Source organism: Pleurodeles waltl, chromosome 3_1 (genome assembly GCF_031143425.1).
Source record: "Pleurodeles waltl isolate 20211129_DDA chromosome 3_1, aPleWal1.hap1.20221129, whole genome shotgun sequence".
NCBI classification, from domain to species: domain Eukaryota; kingdom Metazoa; phylum Chordata; class Amphibia; order Caudata; family Salamandridae; genus Pleurodeles; species Pleurodeles waltl.
The window spans coordinates 579,347,284-579,372,698 of record NC_090440.1 but is presented as its reverse complement, the minus strand read 5'-3'; the positions used below and the strand labels follow the sequence as shown (position 1 = coordinate 579,372,698).

At 43.1% G+C, this 25,415-nt stretch overlaps 1 protein-coding gene across 1 annotated transcript in view; it reads right to left on the bottom strand.

Annotated features, from left to right (window-relative positions):
- The window catches only part of TRPM5 (transient receptor potential cation channel subfamily M member 5), a 462,539-nt gene that overhangs the window by 259,442 nt on the left and 177,682 nt on the right, over positions 1–25,415 (bottom strand). The window contains exon 17 of the mRNA XM_069221458.1: positions 18,777–18,909. Within this exon, the coding sequence (XP_069077559.1) occupies positions 18,777–18,909 (133 nt within the window). The remainder of the gene's footprint in view (positions 1–18,776; positions 18,910–25,415) is intronic.

The following is a 25,415-nucleotide window of genomic DNA, read 5'->3' as shown; positions in this document are numbered from 1 at the left end:
CCACGGGCTTCTCAACACTTCTTTCAAGACCCCTTCTTTCACAAATTCTGTGATTATTTGAGCAACTTTTATAAGGATATCCTGTGGCATGTGGTACTGGGAATCTGAAGAAAAATTGAGTTCGGCTTTCCAGGAACTTTAACTGGCTCAACTCCCTTTATCAGACTTGTCTCTTTCTCTGTCAGATCCCACACTTTCTCTTTAACTGTTCCCTATAAATCAGGAGGAAGCTCCTTCACTGTGAACACTGAAAATAAATTAATCAGGGGGTACTATTCATTTATTGTTTCACACTCGATCTCTGGAGCTGAGCAACTCTCATCATCACTATTCGTCTGTATCTCGATTCCATCATTTGAACAAGTAATCGAGCACCTGGTTTCACACAGCAGGTCTCTTCCCAATAGGGATACTGGACTTGAATCACAGACTACAAATTTGTACAATCCTTTAAAGTTGCCAATTTTTAACCTGAACTGGTTCTGTAATTGGGTTGCTCAAATACTGATTCGTTACTCCTACAATCTGGACTGTCTTTCCCGAAAGTGTGTCAACACCATGGCTGGGCGCACGCTCTAGGGACCGCCTGATGCCAGAGTCCGTGCATTACTGTTCCCACCACATAGTCTTGGTCCAGAGACTGCCATTTGCAGAGTCTAGTGGCTGCTGCAGCGCGCCATGCGCGCATTGTCTTTTATTCATGGCATTGGTCCCAGGTATCTTTGTAGCAGCCATCTTGGGCGGGGCACTTTGGGTGTGGCACTTGGGGCGGGGCACTTTGGGTGTGGCACATGGAGCGGGGCACAAGTCTATTTAAGTGTCCCCGCCCAGTTCTCACTGCTCACTATTCTGAGGATCTCGTGAGGACCGGAGCTTTTCTGTTTGAAGTCGGGTGTTTCCATGTTCCTGCTTGTTCACCTGGGATTTTCCCCGTGTTGAGGCATTTGAAGCAGCGAGTAGCAGACACTCAGGGCGGTAAGATGAATGGTGGTTTCTAGCTTCCATCATCCATTTTCTTATTTGATAGTACTGTTTAAAGGTTGTGTTAGACTTTTCATCCTTGGCGTGGTCTCCCTTAACTTTTTGCCTCTGTTCCCCAGGTTGTTGATGTGTGCTGGACTCTGATTTTACTGTTTTTGTTACTCTGGGCACTTTACCACTGCTAACCAGTGCTAAAGTGCAAGTGCTCCTGTTTAAAATGTGTATGTAATTGGTTCTCCATGATTGGCATATTTGTTTTACTGTTAAGCCCCTAGTAAAGTGCACCAGAGGTGCCCAGGGCCTGTAAAACAAATGTTACTAGTGGGCCTGCAGCACTGGTTGTGCCACCCACACAAGTAACCCTGTAATCATGTCTCCGACCTGACACTGCAGTGTCTGTGTGTGTATTGTTACACTGTAAATTCGACTTGGCAATTTACCCACTTGCCAGTCCTAAACCTTCCCTTTTATTACATATAAGGCACCCCTAAGGTAGGCCCTAAGTAGCCCCAAAGGCAGGCTGCAGTGTATGGATAAGGTAGGACATATAGTAATGTGGTTTGTATGTCCTGACACTGAAATACTGCCAATTTAGTTTTTCACTGTTGCAAGGCCTGTCTCTCTCATAGGATAATATGGGGGCTACCTTTAAAATATGATTAAAGTGTAGATTCCCCTAGAGAGTAGATGGACATGTGGAGTTTGGGGTCCCGGAACTCACAATTTAAAAATACATATTTTAGTAAAGTTGATTTTGAGATTGTGCGTTTGAAAATGCCACTTTTAGAAAGTGAGCATTTTCTTGCTTAAACCATTCTATGACTCTGCCTTGTTTGTGGATTCCCTGTCTGGGTCAGTTTGACAGTTGGGTTGTTTTTCACCTCGCACTAGACAAGACACAAAGGGAGCTGGGGTGTAACCTGCATTTCCTGATTAGCCATCTCTGCTAGGAGGGAGGGGTGGAGTGGTTACTCTCATCTGAAAGGACTGTGCCTGCCTCTGACAATGCAGACTCCAACCCCCTGGTGTGTGTCTGAGGCCTTGCCTGGGCAAGGCAGGATTTCACAAGTAGGTGTGAGTCCCCTTTGAAGAAAGGTGACTTCAAAGACTAAAATGGGTATAAGAAGGGCACCCAAATCTACAGACTTTAGAAACACTTCTGGAACCAAGAGGAACCTCTGCCTGGAGAAGAGCTGATAGCTGAGGAAGAAGTGCTGCCCTGCCTGTGCTTTGTGGAGCTTTCCTGCAGTGCTGCTTCTGCCAGAGTAAGAGGGCAAAGACTTCTGTGTGCCTTCCATCTTGTGAAGAAATCTCCAAGGGCTTGAGTTAGAGCTTGCCTCCTGTTTGAAGTCTCAGGGACAGCAAAGACTTCTCTCTGCCAGCACCTGGAGTCTCTGGAGAGACTCCTGCTCTGACAAGTGGTGCCCTATCCAGTCACTGGGCCCTTGAAAGGAAAACTGGTGGAAATCCAAGGAAATCGACTTCGGACGACACCGGACCGACACCGCTGCTGAATCCGGTGACGCCGCCTGCACCCGACGCCGTGACCTTCGCTGGAACGCGACACTCTTCGCAGGCCCGACGCCGCTGAAGCCCCACTGAAGTCTGCGACTCTGTGGAAGTCGCCGCACCACGTCGTGACCGACGCCGCTCGAAGTGCGTGGATTCAACGTTTCGCACAGACGCCGCGATCCCCAACTTTGCGCATCGGCTTGTTTTCACTCTTCACCAAAGGTACTGTACTTGGGAGTCTACACGACTCCGTGTCCGGCGCCGCTGGTGTCGGCTTGTTGGGAACGACTCCGTCACGACGCCGTGTTAACATCTCATCGAAGCATTTTTGTTTCTAAGCGCTATTTTTGAGTTTAATCTCTAAAAATTCACACCTTGACTTTTGTATGTCGGATTTTTGTTGTTTTGGTCTTGTTTTGTTTAGATAAATATTTCCTATTTTCTAAACTGGTGTTGTCTCATTTTGTAGTGTTTTTCATTAAGTTACTGTGTGTGTTGGTACAAATACTTTACACCTAGCACTCTGAAGTTAAGCCTACTGCTCTGCCAAGCTACCAAGGGGGTAAGCAGGGGTTAGCTGAGGGTGATTCTCTTTTACCCTGACTAGAGTGAGGGTCCTTGCTTGAACAGGGGGTAACCTGACTGTCAACCATAGACCCCATTTCTAACAGGTTGATATTCTTTTTTTGGAGAAAGTAGTAATCTTTGGCAATCAGTTGTAAATTTTTTAATTGATAACAAACTAAGCGAATGTTTTGCTGTTACAGCTTTCTCGTGTTCACTTTTCAACTTCAGCTGCTTACTTGTGGAGTCGCTCAGTACCGACAGAGATACATTGTATAAGCACAGTTATTCAGAAAAGGTTTAAATGGTTATGAATAAATGCTAGGGCAATAATTTGAACTCAAGGGAATATTTGATTATGATTAATGTAAAATACGGACACAAACTGAAATTGTGTATCTTGGAAAGTTTTTGAAATGTAAAGAAACATTTCTTTGAGTGAATACCATGTTAACTTTTCATTTCTTGAAACTTATGAAAGGTGCTATGATTTACTATTGTTTCAAGCGATTGCTAGATTTATAGTTGACAGATTCCGAAGAGTTCTGAGATTGATATTTCTCTGTAGTATCTGTGATTCTTGTTTCCGCAGGTCTCCTTCCCCGCTGTACCCTTCTTTAATTCCCTACCCCCCAATTGGCCACTCTAAGGCCCTCATTTACAACCCTGACGGTCAAAGACCGCCAGGGCTGTTTTGACGGAAGCACCGCCAACAGGCTGGCGGTGCTTCACATGGGATTACGACCGCGGCGGAAGCGCCGCGGTAGCACCTTCCCGCCACATTGGTCCCAGCGGTTTTAATCCCCCAGGGCAGCGCTGCTCAGGGGATTACAAGTCTCCCTCCCGCCAGCCTTTTCATGGCGGTATGAACCGCCATGAAAAGGCTGGCGGAAAGGGGAGTTGCGGGGCTCCCTGCCACGGCCCCATGGAGCTTTTCACTCTCTGCATAGCAGAGAGTGAAAAGCGCGACGGATGCAACTGCATCCGTCGCACTGCCGCAACACTGCCGGCTCCATTTGGAGCCGGCTCCCGTGTTGCGGCCGAGATCCCCGCTGGGCTGGCGGGGATCTCCAAATAGACACCGCGGGAGTGCGGCCGCGCAGCAGTTTCAACTTGCACCGCCCGCCAAAGTTGAAATGAGGGCTCCAAGACTCTGCGCTGTTTACGCTTGTAGAGTTGGAGCTGCCAGGAAGTGGGCCTATTGGCAACAATGCGTGTACCCTGAGGATTTGGTCTCGCTGACAAAGTGGCAAATTCAGGACTTCTGCACCTCTTACTGTGGAGCGTCTAGCTCCTGTGTCAACCAAGAATGAAACCTTGTGAGCCATTGCCTTTCCCTTCACATATGGGCATATCTGATCTACTTCTAAAGAAGCTGCAAGCACACATTCCTCTTCATCCGAACTCTCGCTCACCCAATCATCGTTTATTCCACTCTCACTGTGTAATGAGAATTGGTGAACTGTGTTATTACTTTGGTTGGACCTCTGACCTGTGGCCTGTTGAGGAAGCATTACTTGCTGCTGTTCCATTGGGGCTTGATGGATTTGAATTTGCTGTCTAGGTACCATGGGAACCTGCTGTTGCATTGGCTGCAACTGTGTCATTTGTACACTTGGCATTTGCACCTGCTGCATGGGTTGAAAATTCAGCATTTGATTCAATTTTATTATGAAAATTCGGATTATGACCTCTCATTCTCGGTCCTCTCGTGCTTTGGAACGAATTGATGTCACTTGTTTACTGAACGACACATTCCTGCACCCTCATTGGACATTCCCGCTTCCAATATCCGATCGCTCCACAAGTGTGACAAGGCAACACTCTCTTCATTCCCTGCACATCATTCTGGACCACTACAGTATTCAAATCAGGACTGCGGTTTCCATTACCTCTGCGACCTCTACCTCTCATCTGATTTTGAAATATCACATTTCCCTGCTGCTGCTGTGTAAAATTTCTTTGCATCCCTGTTTGTGCCGCTTTGATCTGCATCACCATCGCCTTTTTCTTCAACTTTCTCTGCTTCAATTCGATCTCATCACTACAGTACTTTGCATACTGCAACACCTCATCAATCGGCTTTGCTTGCCAGCAAATCAAATGACTCTTAATCATCTGACTAATTTCAGGTCTCAATCCTTCCACAAATCTGAACACAAAATGAATCATGCCTTTCGGCTCAATTGTCTCCGTACCTCTGTAATGCTTAAATGCCTGCAACAATCTCTCATAATATGCATGTATTGACTCTTTTGCTTCCTGAGCTGTCCGGTCTGTTCTCTGCCAGTCAATGTTTTTGGGCAAAATTCTCATCTTCAGGAATTCAATCACATTGTAATAATATGTCATTACCTCAGGAGATGGCGCAACTGTAATCTGATTTTCTTTGGTTCCTTTGTTGGCCAATCTATGCTCCTCTTGCACTCCATCCACAAATCAGCTGGGACTACTATCTCTAATAGAGTGTTCAAGTCATTCACAGGCACTTTGCAAGTTTCACAAACCTGTCTGTCTGCTGGTACCATTCTACTGGCTTCTCTCTCAACCTAGGACAATCATTTGTAAATGACAGAATGTCACTCCTGCTCCAAGGGACATGAACAAAATTTCCTCCTGGAATCTCTCTCATTGGTAACATTTTCACTGGATCCTTGCCCTGCTGCACATTTGCAGTCAGTTTTGCAGAATCTATTTTTCTTTCATCTCTTTTCTTTGGCCATCTGCCTACCCATTTGTGTAAAGCTCTCCATGTCTGGACGCTTTGGAGTAACTTCTTAAGGTATGCCTTCTTCCCTGCAGATCTCATGTGCTCAAAGTATTTTGTGTCAAAATGTAACCTGTAACTCCTTTTCAAATGCTTTGTTTTCTCTATTTCTATACTGCACTTTTCTGCCAGGTCTGCTAACCTTTGATGCATATTACTCACTTCCCTCGTAATCTTCAGGCACAGATATCTCAACTCTGCATCTGTGCAGGACTCTAATCTGTTCACGCTCATAGTCCCTTCAATGAGCTCACCCGCTTCCATTCCTAGTCTTGTATAGTTAAAGTACTCTCTCCCTTAGGAACACTCTGCAGGTTATTCAGCTTGTTCAACCATTCAGTTAACTGTTGGGCAGTCAAACCTTGCAGCAAAATATTACTAGCCTGTGCATGTGGCACTTGTTGAGCACCTGTATTCGGGGACTGCGGTGTCAGTAATTTCAGGCCCTGACTAAAGTTCGACCCTATCATTGTATCTGGAGAAGCTCCAAGTTGGCTAAGGTCTAGCAATGATCTTGATCCGTCAAATGTCTGTCCCACAGAAGAGATTACTCAGATATTCTTGTTAAGTCCTCCCCTCATTGAATTCTGACTCAAGACTCCCTGTCCATCTGCACAGTTTTTCTCTTGTGCGAACCAAGGTACCATCGGACCAATTGTGACAGGTACAGATACACATTTGGACTTGGTCTAACACTCAAGTTCTGTGGTTGCGTAGTTCCCATGTTCTGGCTCATCAGTACAGACATATCTGTCTGCATCCCTATTATCGGAGTGTATCTTGGCATTACTTGAGGCTGCATTTGACGCAGTAAAAGTGTAGTTGGCTCTTTCTGAACCAGTGTCGGTTTCGGAAAGACCCATCCTGTGGACACTATTAAGTTTGTGGCAGTTTCCACTACAGGTACATCAGGGTAAATTCTCGGGACACTCGGCTATGGCACCTGATTCTGTGCTACGGGAGTAATAGGTACATTTAAACTGCTCTGCATTGGGTTCTGTGTTAACCTGAACTGGACTCATTGTTGCGCTAACCTGTGTCGGAGCTGTGGGCTTTATACTGGTGTGCGGATCACTCTCTAGTGCTGCATGTGGCGGAGGAAAATTTCTCAATGACTGTAAAATAAACTCATCATCGTCTGACTCTTCCTCGTATGTCACTGGTCCTTTAGACTGCTTTGGTCTCTGCTCCCTACTCTCGAAAGGGCTTCTGTTTGTTTTTCTGGTAGCTTTCCTCTATTCACTCTCGCTGTCTTGTGTAATCGCAGGAAACAACTTAATCCCCTGCAAAGTCTCGGTACTCCAAAACCTTTGGTCATGATCCCACCTAGCCTCTGCTAGTGTCTTTTCTGCTTTTCTCATCCTCCACTCAAATTTCTGTGGCTGTCTGGCTACTAACTCCCAGATTGCCAATGCCTCAAACTGCGCTGGTCTCAGAGGGGGTTTGAGATCATACAGCACCCTCCTCAAATGCTCTAAGCTCCTCAAATTAAATGTTCCGTTTGCAGGCAATGCTAAACTCCCATCTTTTTCTGTCACTTTGCACCATTGCTTCAACCAAAGACATGGCACACCACCTTTTTCTTCGATTACAATGTAAGCTGGTGTACCTTCTGGCGGTGCAATATCCCCTATACTTGATGAAATGTACGTATCACTACTTAAAGCACTCTTTAAAGCTTTGAAAAATTTCATTTTTGCGATCTCTATGTTATTCAAATCAAATCAGGAAGTGACTTTTAATCCCAGAATTCTCTTCACCCACCTTCTTGACCAGTTGCGCTTCACAGACGGCTGCCAATCCTTGGGCGACCCTTTTCACTAGCCAACCTATCCCAGCGCGGCTCCAGTGACGTCACACTCACATGTACTGCGGCTGACAAAGTCTTGAGGCTTGTACTCCCAAACTCAGATTCACACGAAACTAATGCAAAATTATTGCGAGTGCTAAACAAAATCAAAAACCCAATTTGTCAGTTTATTACAGGTAGGGTAACACAATCACTTCAGAAACTTTACGGAATTTTCACTGAGGGTGTTTCGCTCTAACAGCTACTCCTTCTTTACCTGTTTCCCTGATTCACAAGCAAAATTCGACCCACAAATTTCACTCTCATTGGATCACTGGGTCTGTCCTGGTGCACATAGGACTCGCCAGATCTCAGTCAAAAAATTGTTTCACTCCCTTTGACTCACACTCTGACTTGTCGACCACGCCTGATGGACCTATTAAACCAGACAAATTACAACAAAATACACTTTTCAATATACTCCGGAGTCTTAGACCACGCAGGGTCCGTATACCAACAACCACGTAGACAATTTTTGAGCACAAAGTGCCAAACAAGTGAAATTCGATGACTTCCCTACTCTCACGCTTTGGAGTGCGCACACTCCTTCTACAACTTCATTTGGAGTACACAAACTCCCTAAACCCTCATAAACATACCACTTCACCTGTGATTTGCATAAGCTGTGCAAGCGCAAAACCTACTTCATTCGCACTGTCACTAGAATGCCTAGAACATCCTTAAACAATCATTGGCAAGCTCCAATATTCTAGGGAAGTCATTTTAGATACTTAGGGGTACATTTTCTTTCCACTTTGTAGCACTGAATCTAGAAAATCCAAAATTTCACCAATTTCACCAATTCTGTGAATTATAATACTCTGCTACCTCTTTCTGTGGACTGTATGATGGGCTCTTAAGGAGACAAACCCGTACCGGGCATCTATTATGGGCTCTTAATGGGACAAACCATCTTCTGCTACCTTCTCTGTTAGCACGTCAGACCTTATTAAGTAAACTTACAAGGGAGACGCAAAAAGGCCGATGGACCTTTGGACTCACTTTGAGGTTTTCCCAACATATTTCGCGACATGCACACATCAATAACCAGTAACAATCAATAACATTAGCAAATCAATAGGAGTCAGTAATTGTCACTCACCATGACCTTACAATCATGAATAACCTCACCTTTATGTAACACACCTTTATGTAAAAGTTAGAATGTTTATTTCTCTATATTAACAATGCTAATGTCACATAGCTTAATCTCAAAATTAATTGATAAACATACAGAAACAATACTGGCTGTCCAAAGCTGCGAAAGAATGGCAATATAATCAAGGCTTGATCTACTACACCTTCTAAAGTTACAGTGCAAATTCAAAGAAAAGACATCAGCTGTTATTACATGTAGCAAACTTCATCAGTGAGGATCCAAACTAACACCAGATTAGAATAGCATGTTTGGGCTTCTTGCAAAACAATTTAGTCACACAAAGTTGGAAAAATATCTATCCATGGCTCTATCAAAATAGCGGTTGGTACCTAGAAACTAAAGCAAATAGACATAGCAAACAATATCATAATCATTATACCTCTCCTCAATAAGGTTCAGCAATCTGTGACAGTCTTCGTCATCAGGACATCAGTCTGGTTAGCAAGGCATCAGGATTCAGCATCCAAGATCAGAAAAGGCAAAATCTCTTTAAGCAGTAAAGTTAAGCATGTCTCTTCTCAAGACAGAAAAATGGGCAAAAATGGCCTTATGGCAAGATAGAAAATGGGCAAAAAGGTGTCTTCTTCTCAGTGCAATCTGGCTAAGTTAGATTTCCTAAAACTATTTCCCACATCCTAATTGGTCAGGGGATCGCATATTCGCACTTTGTCCAATAAAACTAAACCCTCAAATCTGCAATTTTACATGTACAGGGTTCACATGTCGACGATTGGTTCCTCTTGTCCCGCTCCCCTCATTTGGCTTGTCAGGTAACAATATTGTTGCAGCTTATGCTCCAGTCAGTAAGTTAATTGTCCTCTCCTGGGAAAGTCAGGCTTACACACATTACATTAAACATTATTGCACTAGCAAGTGCATCAACTCCTAGCAAGCAGTTCTCATAAGAGAGACTTTTAGCTATGAGCACATATACAGTACAGTGGAAAATCACAATTTAATTCTCTAAGCAGACATTTTATTAAAACGCCTACCAAATGCAACTTGACATGAGGCTATGCAACTAGGCAAAGACCTCACTAAGTTAAGGCCTACAATTAATAAAGCTAATACATAATGCATAACCCTTAATATGACATATTACTACATTAATCAAACAAAACCTTAACCTTTAATTATAATAAGCCATTAATAAGTACACTTTGTGAACACTGACGACCACTCAGGTGGGCACACCTTCAAATGCATGGATTATTTTTCTCTAAGTTATAACATTTTTAATGCAACCCAACACTCAAATACATGAATATTCATTATTAAAATCAGCATTAACACCTGTGTATAAGTGCATTCATTTGTGCAGGGGCTGCCTCCTGGTTTCTAGAAGACAATCCCTGCCCCATTCCTTGGCTTGTCACATGTAGTCTTTTGTGCCTTAACTGTAACAGTGTGACATTTCTATTTACTTATGAATCACCACTGTGTCTCCTGCTGGGCCTATGAAGGCTTATCCTGTCTATGTAAATACAATCCTTATTTGTGCCATAAAGGCCAGATACAGAATCACTTCTGCTACTTACTTTCTATTGGGTTTACAGGTTGATTATCTGTAAGAGTAAGCTGCACAAAGTCATTCACTTTCCCTCTTGCTGTGGGAGGTTCTGTGCCTTACCTGTGTCAACCCCAGTCGTAGCCTAGTGTATTTGTCAATTATTGGTTCTGTTCCCTGTTTGTTCAAATTAAGGTTGTTCTGCCTTCTCTACCCTGTTCCTGTGCTTTATCCTGTTTGTGTGTGTTCTTTGCTGATGTGTGCTTTTTACTGCTCTTCTGCATCGGTAATGTCTTTCTGTAGGCAGATATTCTTTGAGCTAGAGGGAGCTCCACCTGGAGTCCTTGAAATTGCATCACTTTTGTGATTCAAACCCAGCACAAAATGTTAAGTCTGCCCCATATTTCCCTCTGACATGCATTTCTTAGTACAACTGCCTGTTAGGAAGGAACATAATTTCTCTACTGCCTGCTATGAAGAATCGGATTGTTCTATGAAAATTATATACATGGTGCTTATTTTTTAATTAACTAATTGCATGCATATGGACACATTTAGGCAGGACATTTTTTTGTTCTTTTTATTTTTGTTGCTTATGCTCACAATGTTTTTTCTTTAATTCTGCCAGCTTGCCAAGCCAGACTGTAGGATATTTTTATTTTCTACATGTTCACCCTGGATCTTTTGCCTTTTTGCTGAATCCTATTTTATTGCTGGCTATAGAACTCTGTAGACCTTACCCTGCTATCCAGAAGTAAAGTGACGGTGCCCCTCCTTTTAACATGTGTAATATATGGTACAAATTGTACCCAGGGACTGTAAGTTAAATTTTACTAGTGGACTGCAGCCATCCACTACAGTGAGATATGCAAAACACTCCTGTGGGACTCGCCTAATGTGTGAAAACCTCTTATTTAAAGGATTTCAATAATTAACAATGTTAGAAATTGGGTTTCTAGTTGGCAGAGGTATGCATCCTGTCCATGTAGGGACCACAGTCCTAGTCAGGATAAGTCAGGTAGACGCTTTAAATTAACCTGTGCTCACCCTCTGGTGGCTTGACACAGAGCAGTCAGGCTTAACCCAAGAGGCAATGGGTAAGGTATTTTTGCAGCACACACACAGTAACACAATGAAGCTACGTGAAAAAGGATTCCACACAAGTTTAGAAAAATAGAGAATATTTATCTGAGTAAAACAAGACAAAAACAACACACACCCAATCAGTAGAACTCAAGATATGCATTTTTAAAGATTAAATGTAAAATAGAGCTTAAAAGTCACTAGCGGTCAAAAGGTTACTTAAGTTCGCGTGGGACCAGTGCAAACCCAAAATTGAGGCAAACCACAATGGAGGGTAGGTTCGCTAGAGAACCCACGTAGGGTCTGCTGAAACAGTACCTTTGATGGAGCAAAGTGTCGACATCAAGGGCACGATCAGTAAGTATTTTCCATGCAGTTGGTTCACTGTTTTGTCGTCGGGCTCCATTGAAGTGAAAGCGAAGCATTATCAAGCCATGAAGAGCATCGCCATCGTCCACGCAGGCTGTAAATGTATCGCGTTGAGGGAGCGATGCGTCAGAATTCCTTCTACACACAGGGCAATGCTGTGGTTTTTGCATAACCCACTTCTGAAGCCCAGGACTGGAGGGGGCACCTCAGGTAAGGGTAGGACTCACAGTGCAGCAGGACCAGGAGAGTTGAAACCAGTCTTTGATGTTCCTGAGACTGCAAAGGATCAGATCTTGCCCAGCATGATGGGTCTAGTCCTAGTCCTCAACAGGGCAGAGATCGGTAGGTAGTAGGGCAGCCCAGAAATTCAGAGAAGCAATTCCTAGGAACAGTTAGTCTGGACAGAGTGGCAATCCTTACAGCACAGCAGACTTTACTTTGGAGTCCTTCCCCAGTCCAATAGTGATCTGATTTTTGGGGGGCATAAACCCAGTACTTATACCACAAAGTGCCTTTGATGTGGGGGGTGACTTCAAAGGATCTCTCTGACATACACAGGTCCCACTTTCATCCCAGCCCAGGCTCCAGACTATCAGTTGGTGGTAATCAGCCCTTTGAGTGGGGCTCAGACGACTACCGTTTGAAGTGGAAGTGTGAGCCCCTCCCATTCTCCCTGCCCATACAGACCCATCGGTATGCAGATGAATGCAGAAGCAGTTGAGTGCCCCCTGTTGTGGGTGTCTGGAGGGAATGAACAAATGTAGCTGTCAGCCAGCCCAGTAAAGGCGTGTATTGGAGACAGGCTGTCAGGCACACAGAACAGTGAGAGCAGAGAAATACCCACTTTCTTAAAGTGGCATTTCAATAGTAGTAATAATAATTGAAACTTTACCAGTAAAAAGGTTTTATTGTTACCATTCCAATGATATGGAATGTGAGGCAACTACTCCTTTCTGATCAGGAATTACAGCTTACAAGTATATAAAGGAATTCCCAATGCTGGCCTATGAGAGGAGAAGGCCGTACAGTAATGAAAAATGATTTTGGAGTTTTTGATTACCAGGACATGTGAAACTTAGAAGTACATGTCCTGCCTTTTGCCTACTTGGCAACCTGCCCTATGGGATACTTAGGGCCTACCTTAAGGGTGACTTATATGTAACAAATGGAAAGCTTAAGGCTTGGCAAGAGGTTTTTGTTGGAAAGTGGATTACTGGCACGGGCAGGTAAGTACCTATACTTAGCAAAAGGCCACTAATCGCCACTAGATTCAGTTAGGTCTCAATAAATTAACCCCAGCTCAACCCTTGGTAGCTCGGCAAAGAGCAACAAGGCTTAATTTCGGAGACAAAGTGTGTAAAGCATTCAAGTATCACAAAACAGTAATAAAATAAAACACAGGAAGCAGTTTAAAAAAAAAAAAAAAAACTTATAAAAATAGGAAATATTTATTTCTTTAATTTGACATCAAAACAAATAAAAGTGGATAAGGGGAATCGGAGATCTGAATTTTTAAAGAATTAATGTTGTTAGCGCTTGAAAACTAAAAGTGCCACTTGGGATATCTGGTCACACCTCGACCTCGGCAAAGTCAAAGTTTCAGGCTAACCGTGATGGAGCCCTGCTTGGCTATAGGAAGCAGGAGGCCATGGTCAAAAGTTTACCTTTGGACTCAGGCCCTCATTTGGACTTTGGTGGTCAATTTCCCTGACCGCCAAAGCCCAACCTGCCAGACGACCGCCAGTGCTGGCGGTCAGCAGACCACCATATTATGAGTGCTGGCTGCTTTCAGCCATCATTGAGATGAAAAGCAGCCAGCAGTCGTGCTGGCGGTCGGCGCTGCAGGGGTGGGTTCCTTGCCGGCCCAGCCATGCCTGCAGGACTCCACGTGCTGTATTACAAGCCGTAGTACGGCTTGGCGACGTCCTGCTGACGTGGTGGTGACGGCGAGGGAAGACCGCCAGGACCCATCCCCTCCCAGCCATACCCCTCGACTGAGAAGATAAGTGGGAGTCCGTGTGTTTGGGTGCATGTGTGCATGTTTGCAGAGGGGGGTACTGAATGCGTGCATGTATGTGGGCGTGAATGTGAGTGAGTGTGTCTGAGTTCATGTATGCATATGCTGGATGGGTGTGTATGTGTATGCATGTGTGCGTGCGTGCGTGAAGGGGCGTGGGTGTGTGTGTGTGTGTGAACAGGTGGGGGGGATGTGTGCATTTGTGGGGACATGTGTGTATGTGTGTCCCAGCGACAGGAATGAAAATTCCTTACGCTGGGTGCATGACCGCCACGGAAAGCCTGGTGGTTTGCAGCCTTGTAATCTGGATGGCAGGCTGGGGCCTGCCGCTGGATTGGAGGTGCTCACCGCCTGCTGCGGTGGTGCAACGGCACCGGCGGGCCAGGCGGAGTTGTGAAGGCTTGGCGTCTGCCAAGCCTCACAACGTGTAATGTGGCGGTCCTTTTTGCCAGCTCTGCGGCGGTAGGACTGCCATGGCGAGGCTGGCGGCCTCATGACCACCAGCCTTGTAATGAGGGCTTTTGTCTTTTTCTTGAAGATTATCTTCAACGGGACGAAATCACTAATCCAATCGGACCTCCCTGGAGCCCTCTTCGGATTTGCGTCGCCGGAGACCTCAGTGAAGAATTCTACCTTCAGGCTTAGACAATTTTTCAGGACGTAAATCTTTGTTCGGGCCACGGCTGAATGTTGATCCGACATCCCTGGAGCCCTCCTGGGCCTCAGGAGCTTATCAGTGGGACAAACCTGCAAGTCAAGCTGGTCGGGCCCTTTATGTAGCTTTTTGCCAAAAGTTCTCCAGTCTTCTCCAAACATCTGGATCTTCTTTCAGAAGGTCTTTGAAGGTCCTTTTGGAGTTCACAGCTCACCAAAAGGTTCCATAAGCTCTGAGTTGCTCCTTAAGGACTGGGGCTCCAACTTCCAGAATGCACCTAGCTCAAACTCAAAAATAATCACTGGACAGTGGTCAGCTGGTCAATTTCTTCAGGGTTAGATGCAGGGGGCTCTAGTTAGCTATTTTTCACCTATAGCAAGCAGGGAGTCCCTTCTTGAACCAGTTGAAGCCAGCCAAAGCCCTTTCAGTAGTGAAGCCCAAAGTGGATGCAGCTGGTGCAGTCCTTCAGAGTGCAGTGTTCTGGTGCTTGTCAGGGGTCCAGCAGGGCAGTCCTTCTTCTTCTGATGTTGTTCCTTGTAGGGATCTGAGGAGTGGGTGCAGCTCTGCCACATTTATCCTTGCTCCTGGGGTGAAAAGCAATGGAGGGCGACTGTCCAATCATAGGCAGGCCACTTCCCCCTTAGATTACCACTTCCTGGGAAGTGTGCAAAAATCAGTCCCAGTGAGCAACATTCTTTAAAAGTCCAACATGGCTGAAACTGAATTTTGGAGGTTAGGTCTGACTGAGCCAATCCACTACTGTGGCAAAAATTATTCAACACAGCCCTCTCCGGCCCTCTCCTAATCTCATCAAGAGAGCACTTGATTGTCTGGGGCTGCAGGAAATCGGAGGGGTGGGGGGTCATGAGCTGCTCCAAATGTCCATCCCTCCAGTTTCACCATCTGCTAAGGCAGATCTCCTCCCCCAGGCACTTCGTGTGTGTTCAGCCCAGGTCACTTCACACCTCATGCCAGCCCAGGCTGCCAGATGCTGGCCAATCAGAGAAGCGCACTACAGAGCTGAAGTTGCCAACTTTCAGGTAGAGTTTTAAAACTTTTTCCCTGAACTAGTTATATTAAATCCAACCATGGCAAGTTGTAGCATTTATTATAACAATTAATTTGATACCAAACTCGAAATATCTGGCTCCTCTGGGGGCTCTAATATTTAAAATAAAGACCCCCATTTTAGCCTATGGAGCACAATCACTACAGTGATTGGAAAAAATGAATTTGGCTATTTTACCTCACCAGGGTTTATAAAACAATATTTATAATGTCCCTGCTTATATTTACATGGCACCCAACCCTAGGGACACTTAAGGCACACCTTAGGGGGGACTTATATGTACAAATAAGTAGTTGAAGACTTTGGAAGTACTTTTAGTTCTAAAGTCGAATTTGCATATACTTTAGTTTAAAAGCAGCCAGTATGGCCGGCCTGCCTTTTAAAATGACACTGGGCACCTCAGCAGTGCATGGGTGCACTACCTATGTTGGGGGTCCCTAAACCTACATACCCTACCATATACTAGGCACTCATAGGTAGGTTAATACTACCAATTATAATTAGCCTAATTTGCCTATCCACTTTACACAGAACATTGGCCCTAGGACTAGTAAGCAGTACCCAGGGCACAGCCAGGAGTCAGTAGCCACCAGTATCTGTCCAAAACGTTTGACCAGGGAAAAAAGGAGGACTTTCCTACAGTTTTACATGCCAAGTCGAAGTGGCAGTGAAACTGCATACATACACTCTGCAAAGGCAGGCCGAGACATGTTTACAGGGCTACTTGAGTGGGAAGCACAATCAGTGCTGCAGACCACTAGTAGCAGGCAGTGATGGAGTGCAGTTCGGCTACAGAAATCAGGTTCGACTCAGTTGAAGGTTTTACCTTGGGACTTGGCGCCTGATTTAGACTTTGGAGGAGATTTATTTTGTGCAGGAAGGGACACTTTCCTACACAAAAATAATCTTAAATGGCGACTTGTTCTTTCTATGTGTGCCGCAGAATGCAGCACACATAGAAAGAGCAAAAAACAAGGAGAAATAAAAGTATTTCTCTTCGTGCCATGGTAACGCCACCCCTGGTGTGGCATTAGATTTTAGCTCTGCCTCAGGTTTACGAAAACTTCTAAATCTGGGGCAGAGTCAAAATGCAATGGGTGTTGCTGCGGCACGCCCACAGCAACACCCATTGCACGCCCCTTCCACGCAAAGTACTGTGTGTGAAGGGGCTGAATTTACAAGGTGGCGCTAAGCCACAAAAAGTGTAAATACGGTGCAGTACATAGCACCACTGAAGAGTCACTTAAAGTGACCCACTGGAGCGTCACTTAAAGTGATGCTCTGGTGGCCAAAGGGTTCTTAAATATGCCCCTAAGTCTGTATCATCCCAAAAAGGGGGAAGATCCCAGTTTCAGATCATTTGGGTTATTGTGCATCTTCAGCACATCTCCAAGGATGTTCTGTGTTCAGAGCTCCTCTTCAATCCTTTTGCCTCAACTGCACAAAGAGGGTTTTTCTTATCTAAACAGCTTATTTCTAGTAAAAGTTTTATTGTGCCAGGTCAAAATGGCAGTCACGGTGTCACCTCAACATGCTGTGATTCTGGGGTAATCACAGTCTCCTTATCTCTATAAAAGAAAATGAATCTGACCTTGTGCAATGTTATCTTGTGCTTTTGTAAAGCTCTCTAATGACCTTGGTCCATGTGTGCGCTTGTAAAATGACAAAAAAGCCTTGGGCAATGCCTGCTGAAACTCTCTTTCACCTGAGAACTCATGATAAAGGAGTACACTCTGGTGGGGGGCATCTCTAACTGCAGAGGCAACATTACATACTACTGAAAACATCTAAGTAACTAAACAAAAACTGCACTACAGTATGCAGTGGCCGGCCTTAGACATTTTTAAAAGATTAATCTAGTTGGTGGCTCAGTGAGTGCTGCAGGCCCACTAGTAACATTTAATTTTGAGACCCTGAGCTGATTAGGTGCAGGCAAATTTTACCATGTTTGAAGGAGAGAGCACAAGTACTTTATCACTAATCAGCAGTGGTAAAGTAAACAGAGTCCTAAAGCCAACAATGCCAAATTCAGCAAAACAAGAGAGTTAGTTGAAGGCAAATGTTTGTGGGAACATCACCCCAAGGAAGTCCGGTATAACAGTTCAGAAAATAAAACTGTACTTTCAGAAATGGGGTTAATAATTTGGCAAGGGGTTACCATTACCAATGTAATAAAGCCACTATGCGTAGTTAATTACAGCTCCGAAAGAAACTCAGCTCAACAAGTAGCAGGTAATACTCAGAAAGGTGAGTGCTAAATTCCAGAAGTAACAATAGTTTTACAGTAAAGAACACAACATAATTGTTAGACCTGACATCCTTGGTGTGATATTCCCCCAAATTTAATTACCTTCACACTTCCTGTTTTGCTGAAGCCCTGATAGTAAGGGGCAGTGAAATCTACAAAATGTTCCCACTCGCCATGGGAGGTGACCCCCCCCCCACGAAGGGGAACATTGTCTTTTTTATTTCCTGTTTTTTAAAAAAAGATTTAAGGGTTTTCCTGGCAGTGATGGGCCTTGAAAACTAATGTCTAATTTTCCCCATTGAAGTTGTCAAACTTGGACGGGCCTTACACAGACCTTATACAGGTACAATTGTTATTCTTCCAGCATGTTACATTGCTATGCTCGCACAAACACTGACCGCTATTTCCTTGGGCTCCCTTCTTTAACTGTTTTAGCTACTGCTGGCCATCGGCAATGTTTTGATAATAGCCAGCTAAATTCTGCTTGTTTGCCCAGTAGCCGCAAGTGCAATCTGATTTTAACCACTATAATTACACTTTATTAATTTTATTTATTGTCGACCTTGGCTGGCTGTATACTTTTTATCTCTGGCTGTGTACCTTTTTCATCTTCTGGGTATTTTAACTATGTTTTTAAAGGGGTGTGAATTTCTTATTGCATTGTTTTATATCTTTCTTCTTTTAACTAATGTTTTGGAGAGGTTTTCACTAATCGTACAAACAAAATAAATACATTTGAAAACACATTCATGGAATTTGATTACACAGTATTAAAGCCATTTGCACCAGATAGGTATTCTTTTATGTAACACTGTCTAGCATAAATGGAGACATTCTAGCTGTAAGATTTATGGCTGTAAAATGATTTGTGAATTGGGTCAATCTTGTTGCAAGGTATGAGCTAAACTTAGGTCAACGTACAGTGATATTGGACTTAACAGCAAAAACATGTTCAAATGGCCATTGATTGTGGAATAGATTAAATCTTACTCTTACCATTCTTTCAACAATGATAATTTTTGGTCCAAGTTGTTTGTGAATGGCAAAGATGTGTATAAGTCTAAGGGTAAACACCATGAAATCAACAGCGAGTATTGTACGGCCTGCTTCAAATGTGTAGTCAAACATTCTGAAAAGCAAATAAATGATTAGAAAAACAATCATGTCTTTGGTTCAAAAGTTGGAGGAACGAGTATTTCCAAAAACAACCAATAGATCTCAATTTTTTAAACAATATATCTGGCTTAACAATAAAAGTTCCTGGATGCTTTCATCCATAGTTGTTCATCCTCCTGTCCATGCATCTGTCTGTCCACAAATTAACTCATTTTTGCATTCACCCACTAGTTACTACATAGCTGGCCTACGTGTGGCTTATGTCTTGATACACCCTGCATAACATGCTTATTTGATATTACTTAGAAGTGCAGTTTTTGTATGTGACATGAAAATGCACAGTTAACTGACTTATTAGTAGGCTATCCCAATTTAAATCTGAACCTATAATTTAAACACTGATTTAAACACTGATAAACCCTTGTACAACCACCAACTAGAATGCCATTCAAAGAAATGAAAGTAAGAGAGAATGTGTAATGTTTAGTACATTCTGAAGTGGACAACACATTGCAACTTTGTTAGACAAATTGCTGCAAAAAAGACTTGTTGAAATTTATTCTGCTTGAGTTTTACTGTTCAAGGATTATACTACAATGTTTGTTCTTCTTGCTTTTGTTTGCTCCAGCTTTGTGCACTTTGATTAAAGGTGCAGATTAGAAGCATGTTTTAACTTAGTTATTTTAGACACTACAGAGAATCAGAGAATAATAAAATCAAATGTGTTATTTGGCAGTCTTTATTAATTTCCCTTATTGGTGAAAAGGCTGTCTCATAAGAATACTGACCACTATGCACTATCACATTACCCACAGATACAAAATGGGTAAAATCCTTTGGTGTATCAGTCTCTTTTCTAGCAAGTCAGTATTGATAGCAGGTCACTTGCCAAACATCCCCAGCTGTGAACATTCAATGCAAGGCACATTGTAACTATGCTCTCTAAAACCCTAGTTGCAGTTTGGTAAACAATGAGGATTAGCTGAAGGTATCACACATAACAATGGGACACTTGAAGCTATGAATTCTATTGGTATGTGCAAAGTCTTCTGCCATGTTTTTAATACTATCCCATATATATGGTGACAGCAGTCTTTTTACAGGTACTATGTCTTGGAACCACAGCCACTTTTGATTGGACTGTGCTATCTTTACAGGTAAGCGCACTGCAAGTAGGAATTACTGAGAGGGCACCCTACATACTTTTGTTGGTTGACCTTTCAATTAATATAAAAGTGGCAAAATGCAGGGAATAGTTACAGGAGACGGGTACTCAATTACAACATCTTTTAGCAGTTCATGAGGTGATGGCTATAATATTTGTCCTCTGACACCTAGGACACAAGGTTGTAGCAGGGCATGAAACTATAGTAGAGTTATGTTCACTACCTATTTAGGTCCTTAGGAGATGCAGTACTTTTGCAATGGTTATGGATAGGAGTTTTTGTGAATACTGTAAAAATAAATCAAGTTTTAGGAACTACATGGGGATCCCTTTAGGATTTTTCAGGACAGGGATAGAGCCTTCTAGTAATGTATTAAGACACGCTTCATATTTTCGGACATCTTATAGATCGTGAATGTTTCTCTCTTAGGTTATTGGGACCTTTGTACCCAGAATCAGGCGACAGTCTATTTCCAACTATTTTGGGACGTCATATCTCTTACTAACATATCTTGATAAGTGTACATTTTTGGATTCTTTTGAAATAATTTCCAACATGCATTTTGTAGCCACATATTGACATATTTCCCTTTGGAATTGTATGTTTTGTAACCTTAGGGCAATCTGTATATGTTTTCCAAAGACTTACAAGGTTAAGGCATTCTTCTGAAGTACATGTTAAGGGGATTGAGTAAAATAGTAAAGTGCGGTCTTCAAATTATGGTAGGCTGATTATATATGATATGGAGAGTAGATTGTGAATGTATGTATGCTCATGTGCAGCACCTGTCTGTATATTCTTATGAAAGAGCACCTTCATGAGGAGATTGTATCAACTGGAAACCCAAGGAAGCTTTCTCTTTTCTCCTTCTTATCCTTTTCCCTTTGCTTGCTCATGATGTTTTTATGGTGCCGTGTTGCATCCTGTCTTGCACTATATATCAGGAGCATGAAGCACCCATTTGGAAAGTGGAGGTTTTGACTAAATGTTAATGGACACAGTCTAACTATTACGGGCTTGTCTTGGCTCAGTATAATGTTTTATTAAAATAAATTTGGGTACTCTCGGGATACATTGTGAAAGTGGCTTCCTTGTAAAGCCATGACGGGGATGACAGGGTGTGAGGAAACAAAGGCAATGCACTTCCCTGGTGGCACGGCAGAGAGGCCACCAAGAGCATATAAAACAAGCAATGTTGGGGAATAGCAGGAAATGAAAACAAAATGGAGTGTGGCAGCTCAACAAACTGAATGACAGTATTGCAAGTGAGCACCATGAGCACCAGAGATGAGGATGACAGAGAGTAAGGGAGTGGAACATTACTTTTTGAGGTCTTAGGACAATGTAACTGCATTAAATTGCCATCTTTTGCAAGACAGACCCCCAGATTTTCGCCCTATGTCTTAGTGTATCCAGGGGTTGGAAGTTAAATGCCACAAGTGGACTGTAGCACCTATTATACCAACCATTGCAATGGCAGCGCAACCATGGTTTTGGGCCGCCAATTGTAGTCAGACTGGAGCAGTGCAAATACTGCAATTTGGCATGTCAAAATAAACTCTTGTGACAGGTCTGAACCTTCCTTTTAAAAATTAATATCACCTCTAATTAGGCCTAATTGTCCGAAAAGCAGGGTGTATGGTATTCAAAAGTATGATATGTAAAACATTAATGTGAACATGCCCTTACAGTGACTAGCACTTGAAAGCTATTTTCATGTAGGAAGGCTGGCTGGTCCATAGAGAAAATCTAGGAAGCACTATTAAATATGAATTATACTATCTCAGGCTAGGGACCAGCTGGAAATATGATTCAATAACTTCTTTTAATATCAAAAGCCCAATTTAATTGTAAAGTTGGATTTTTGATAAATATTAGGAAAAAGTAACGTTTACAAATATTACTTTTGATTCATCATCAAAATCCTTTTATGAGGCTTATAAAAAATAAACCATACAGGCTAATAAATATGCATGTCCACCAACAATAATGTTCATTAAAAACAAAAACACATACTGTAGTTAAAATCACAGCAAATATACAATCATACTCAAAATAATAGATCTAGACACTCTTATAAGGACTAAGACCTTCTCACTGCCTAAAACGCCTAATGGCTAATTTACGGGAGCCTTCCAACTGTCACCCAGCTAGTAAATTACCCTAAATGAGGTGTGAAAACTGCTCCTAAAGCAGAGATAAAGTCCTAGGTGTTGAAAGGTGTTTTTGTTCCTCTGGCAGGATGGCCATTTCGAACTTAATGTACTTTCAGCGGGCCTCTCCTGTCACAGTGACGTCAGATGACACCTGGACAAGCTACTTCCTGTGTTCTTCAATCATCCTCCTTCCTTTGTTCCCCAGTCAGACAGGCATAATTTCCAGTGGGAGCGGGTCTTCCCCAAAAGAGAGTGACCACAGAGGAGGGTCTGCTCATTACCCTTGCACACCTCTGAGAGAGCATACAGGCTCTGCACAAGGGAAGAAGAGTTAATCATTTTGAATTTTAGGAGTGAAGGGCACTTTGGGATTGTTTGCAGTAGGACACACAGGAACTGCCACAAAAATGGGTAGGGTTTCCACTGTGAACTTTTACCCCACTGGTTAAGCAGAGGTCAGGAGTTTTGCACACAGAAGCTAGTGGCATGCGTACAAGTAGCACCTCCTGGCAGCCTCTTCAGCATACTACTGAAACTGAGAAAGATGAGACAAGGACCTAACCTGTCTGAGACTTGAGAGGAGTGCTGAAGGATTAGACCCGCTCTCTTGTACCCAGGACATAAAAGTGGGTCATAAGGCTGACCTTGTGTTCAAGCTACAGGGACACAACAAGTTACAAGAGACCTTTACCTGCAACTGCCCAGCTGGCCCGTTCCAACTGGTCTTGCCCTAGACCCTGTTGGTGGCTTCTGCTGGAGTAAGGCCTGACCCCCAACTGCTGTTCCTGAGGTCCTGGATCCCTTGACTGTGTCTGGTTTGACTTTTCCTACAACCCCTAAATACCTGGGACTGAAAAACATTTTCAACTTCAAGACCACTAGAGGACCGGAACCAACCTACCAAGGGAATCCATCCAAGGTGTGTTGTAGCTGGACTAAAGATTCAAGCTTCTCCTGCTCTGACCTTCTCTGCAGCAGCAAATTTAACTTAGTGGGACCTAGTGCAGAAGGTATCAGACTTCTCCTGCTTTGACATTCTCTGCAGCATCAAATTTGATTCAGCGCGACCTGGCCACAAAGGCATCTAGCCCAGTGGCGTAATGAAACTTGAGTGGACCCCCCTTCCGAAATCACCTACGAGTTCTTAGCCATGGTACTGTGCTGGAGCTTGCCCTCCCCCCAACACAGGTTCTGCATGGTTTTGCTATGCCACTGATTCAGCCTTGTGAAGCCCTCATTGACTAGAACCTGCAACCTTGCCTCTCTGAAGTATTCCGAGCTCTGAAAAAGTGACACAGTGTGAACATGGAAATCTTGACCAGGTGAAGTGGCAAAGGAATCTGGCTGGTGAGAGGACTTCTCTTTGCATAAAATTTGAATTTCCTGAGCTTGGGATTTTTCCCACCAACACCAATGGCTTCACTGAGACAATTTCCCTTGGTGATGCGACACTGTGGAGCCTTCTTCGGCCACAGCCTGCTGCCTCGCACTACTAAAGATTTTATATTTCCATTTTTTAGATCAAGTCTGAAGGTAAAACTGCCATCCAGGTCAAACCTAGGTTTTGTATCCAATCTGCGCTCCATTGCGTTTGGTTCCAAATTACATTTAAGTCCCGGTGCACCTCAACCACTTGACCACAGTAGGCACTTAGCACTTTTTGTTCATATCTCTGGATCCCATTATTAAATTTTTGTCATTTTGGTATCATGATATCTAATAAAAAATATATATTTTAAAGAATTTTGTGAGTTGTCTTTTGAGTTTATTACTGCTTTCGTACTGCATAAATGCTTTACTCATCACCGTAATATAAGCCTGACTGGCCTATGCCATCGCCACCAGGGGGTAGAGCTGAGGTTACTTTGAGGATCTACCCTGACAAGGATTGTGATTACAACTTGAGGTGGATAGTCACCCCCTCAACTAAGAAGCTAATTTCTTAGAGTAAACTTCCACAACATGCCATGGACTTTATGGATAGCCCATCCAAGCAATGGCAAACCATGAAAAAGAAATGAAAGGCAATGGCTGACGAGGGCTGACTTATAGCCCTTTCTCCTTGTAGTACTACTTACATGAGTACTATGTGTAAAATATTAGTATGCACTTTATATTCAGGTTATTACACAATCACTAGTTTGTATTTTTTAACTACGGATGCTCCAAGAGATGTCCTTCCTGACCATCAGCTAATTGAATTTCAACCTTCTTGTCTGTGAATATTTTTAACAAAGAGTCCAGCTTTCTGCCATTTAGTTAATTGTTTATTGTTTTTTTTTCATTTATCCATATATATTTAGCTGGCAATGGATTCCGATGACTGCCAAGTAAATAATTAGTAATACCAAATTAAAAATTAAGAAAAGGGTGAGGAGGGGATGGTGTAGGTGAAGCAGGAGAAGGGACGAGTTTAGATGATCTCTACAAAAAAGGGACAATGATTTGGGCTGAAGACCTAACATAACCATTAACAATATTGTCCTGGCCAAAAGTCCGAAATGTTACTATCTACAGTTTTGAAAATATGATATTGAGGGATACGACCTCGGAGCCATTTCTGTACTAAACGAGGCGGGTTTTGGTTTTGGATAGCCTTAATTTAATTTTGGATTAGCCATTGTTGCACTTAAGGTTTTGGATTCAGACAAAACTGAATCTGAGAAACAAAACAAGGTGCTTTTCATTAGAAATAATAGCTTTCCTAATGCTTAATACTCTCTGAATAGGTTCAATGGCAAATTACAATATGTGCAATCCTTAATTAATGCCTGTCCATGGAAAATATCCCCGGAAAACAATGACTAATGATCAAGGCTTCTAGGACAGGAATAACCTTTGCTCTCACCCACTACTAGAAATATGTTCAAACAAGCAGCGTCACATATGGGGTGCAGTCATTCAATTATCAGAGTTAGCAGTGGTAACTGGGGCATCTTATTGACAGATTAAGATGCAAAACTATAGGCGCAGCATCTGAGCAAAGCTCCATACAAGACACTTTTGTAGACAATAAAATGTTCATGTATGGTACAGCACAACATCCATGTAACTCTATAAAAGTCCTAAAGAAAATGTCTTGTGACGTCAGTAAGCCAGAGTATTATGTCAACAGCCGTTCTCAAACGTGACCCAGTAGGCACGGGAAAAGGGCCTGAAGAGGAAATTAGGAGGGGGGGGAAAACAGTGGGGAGACC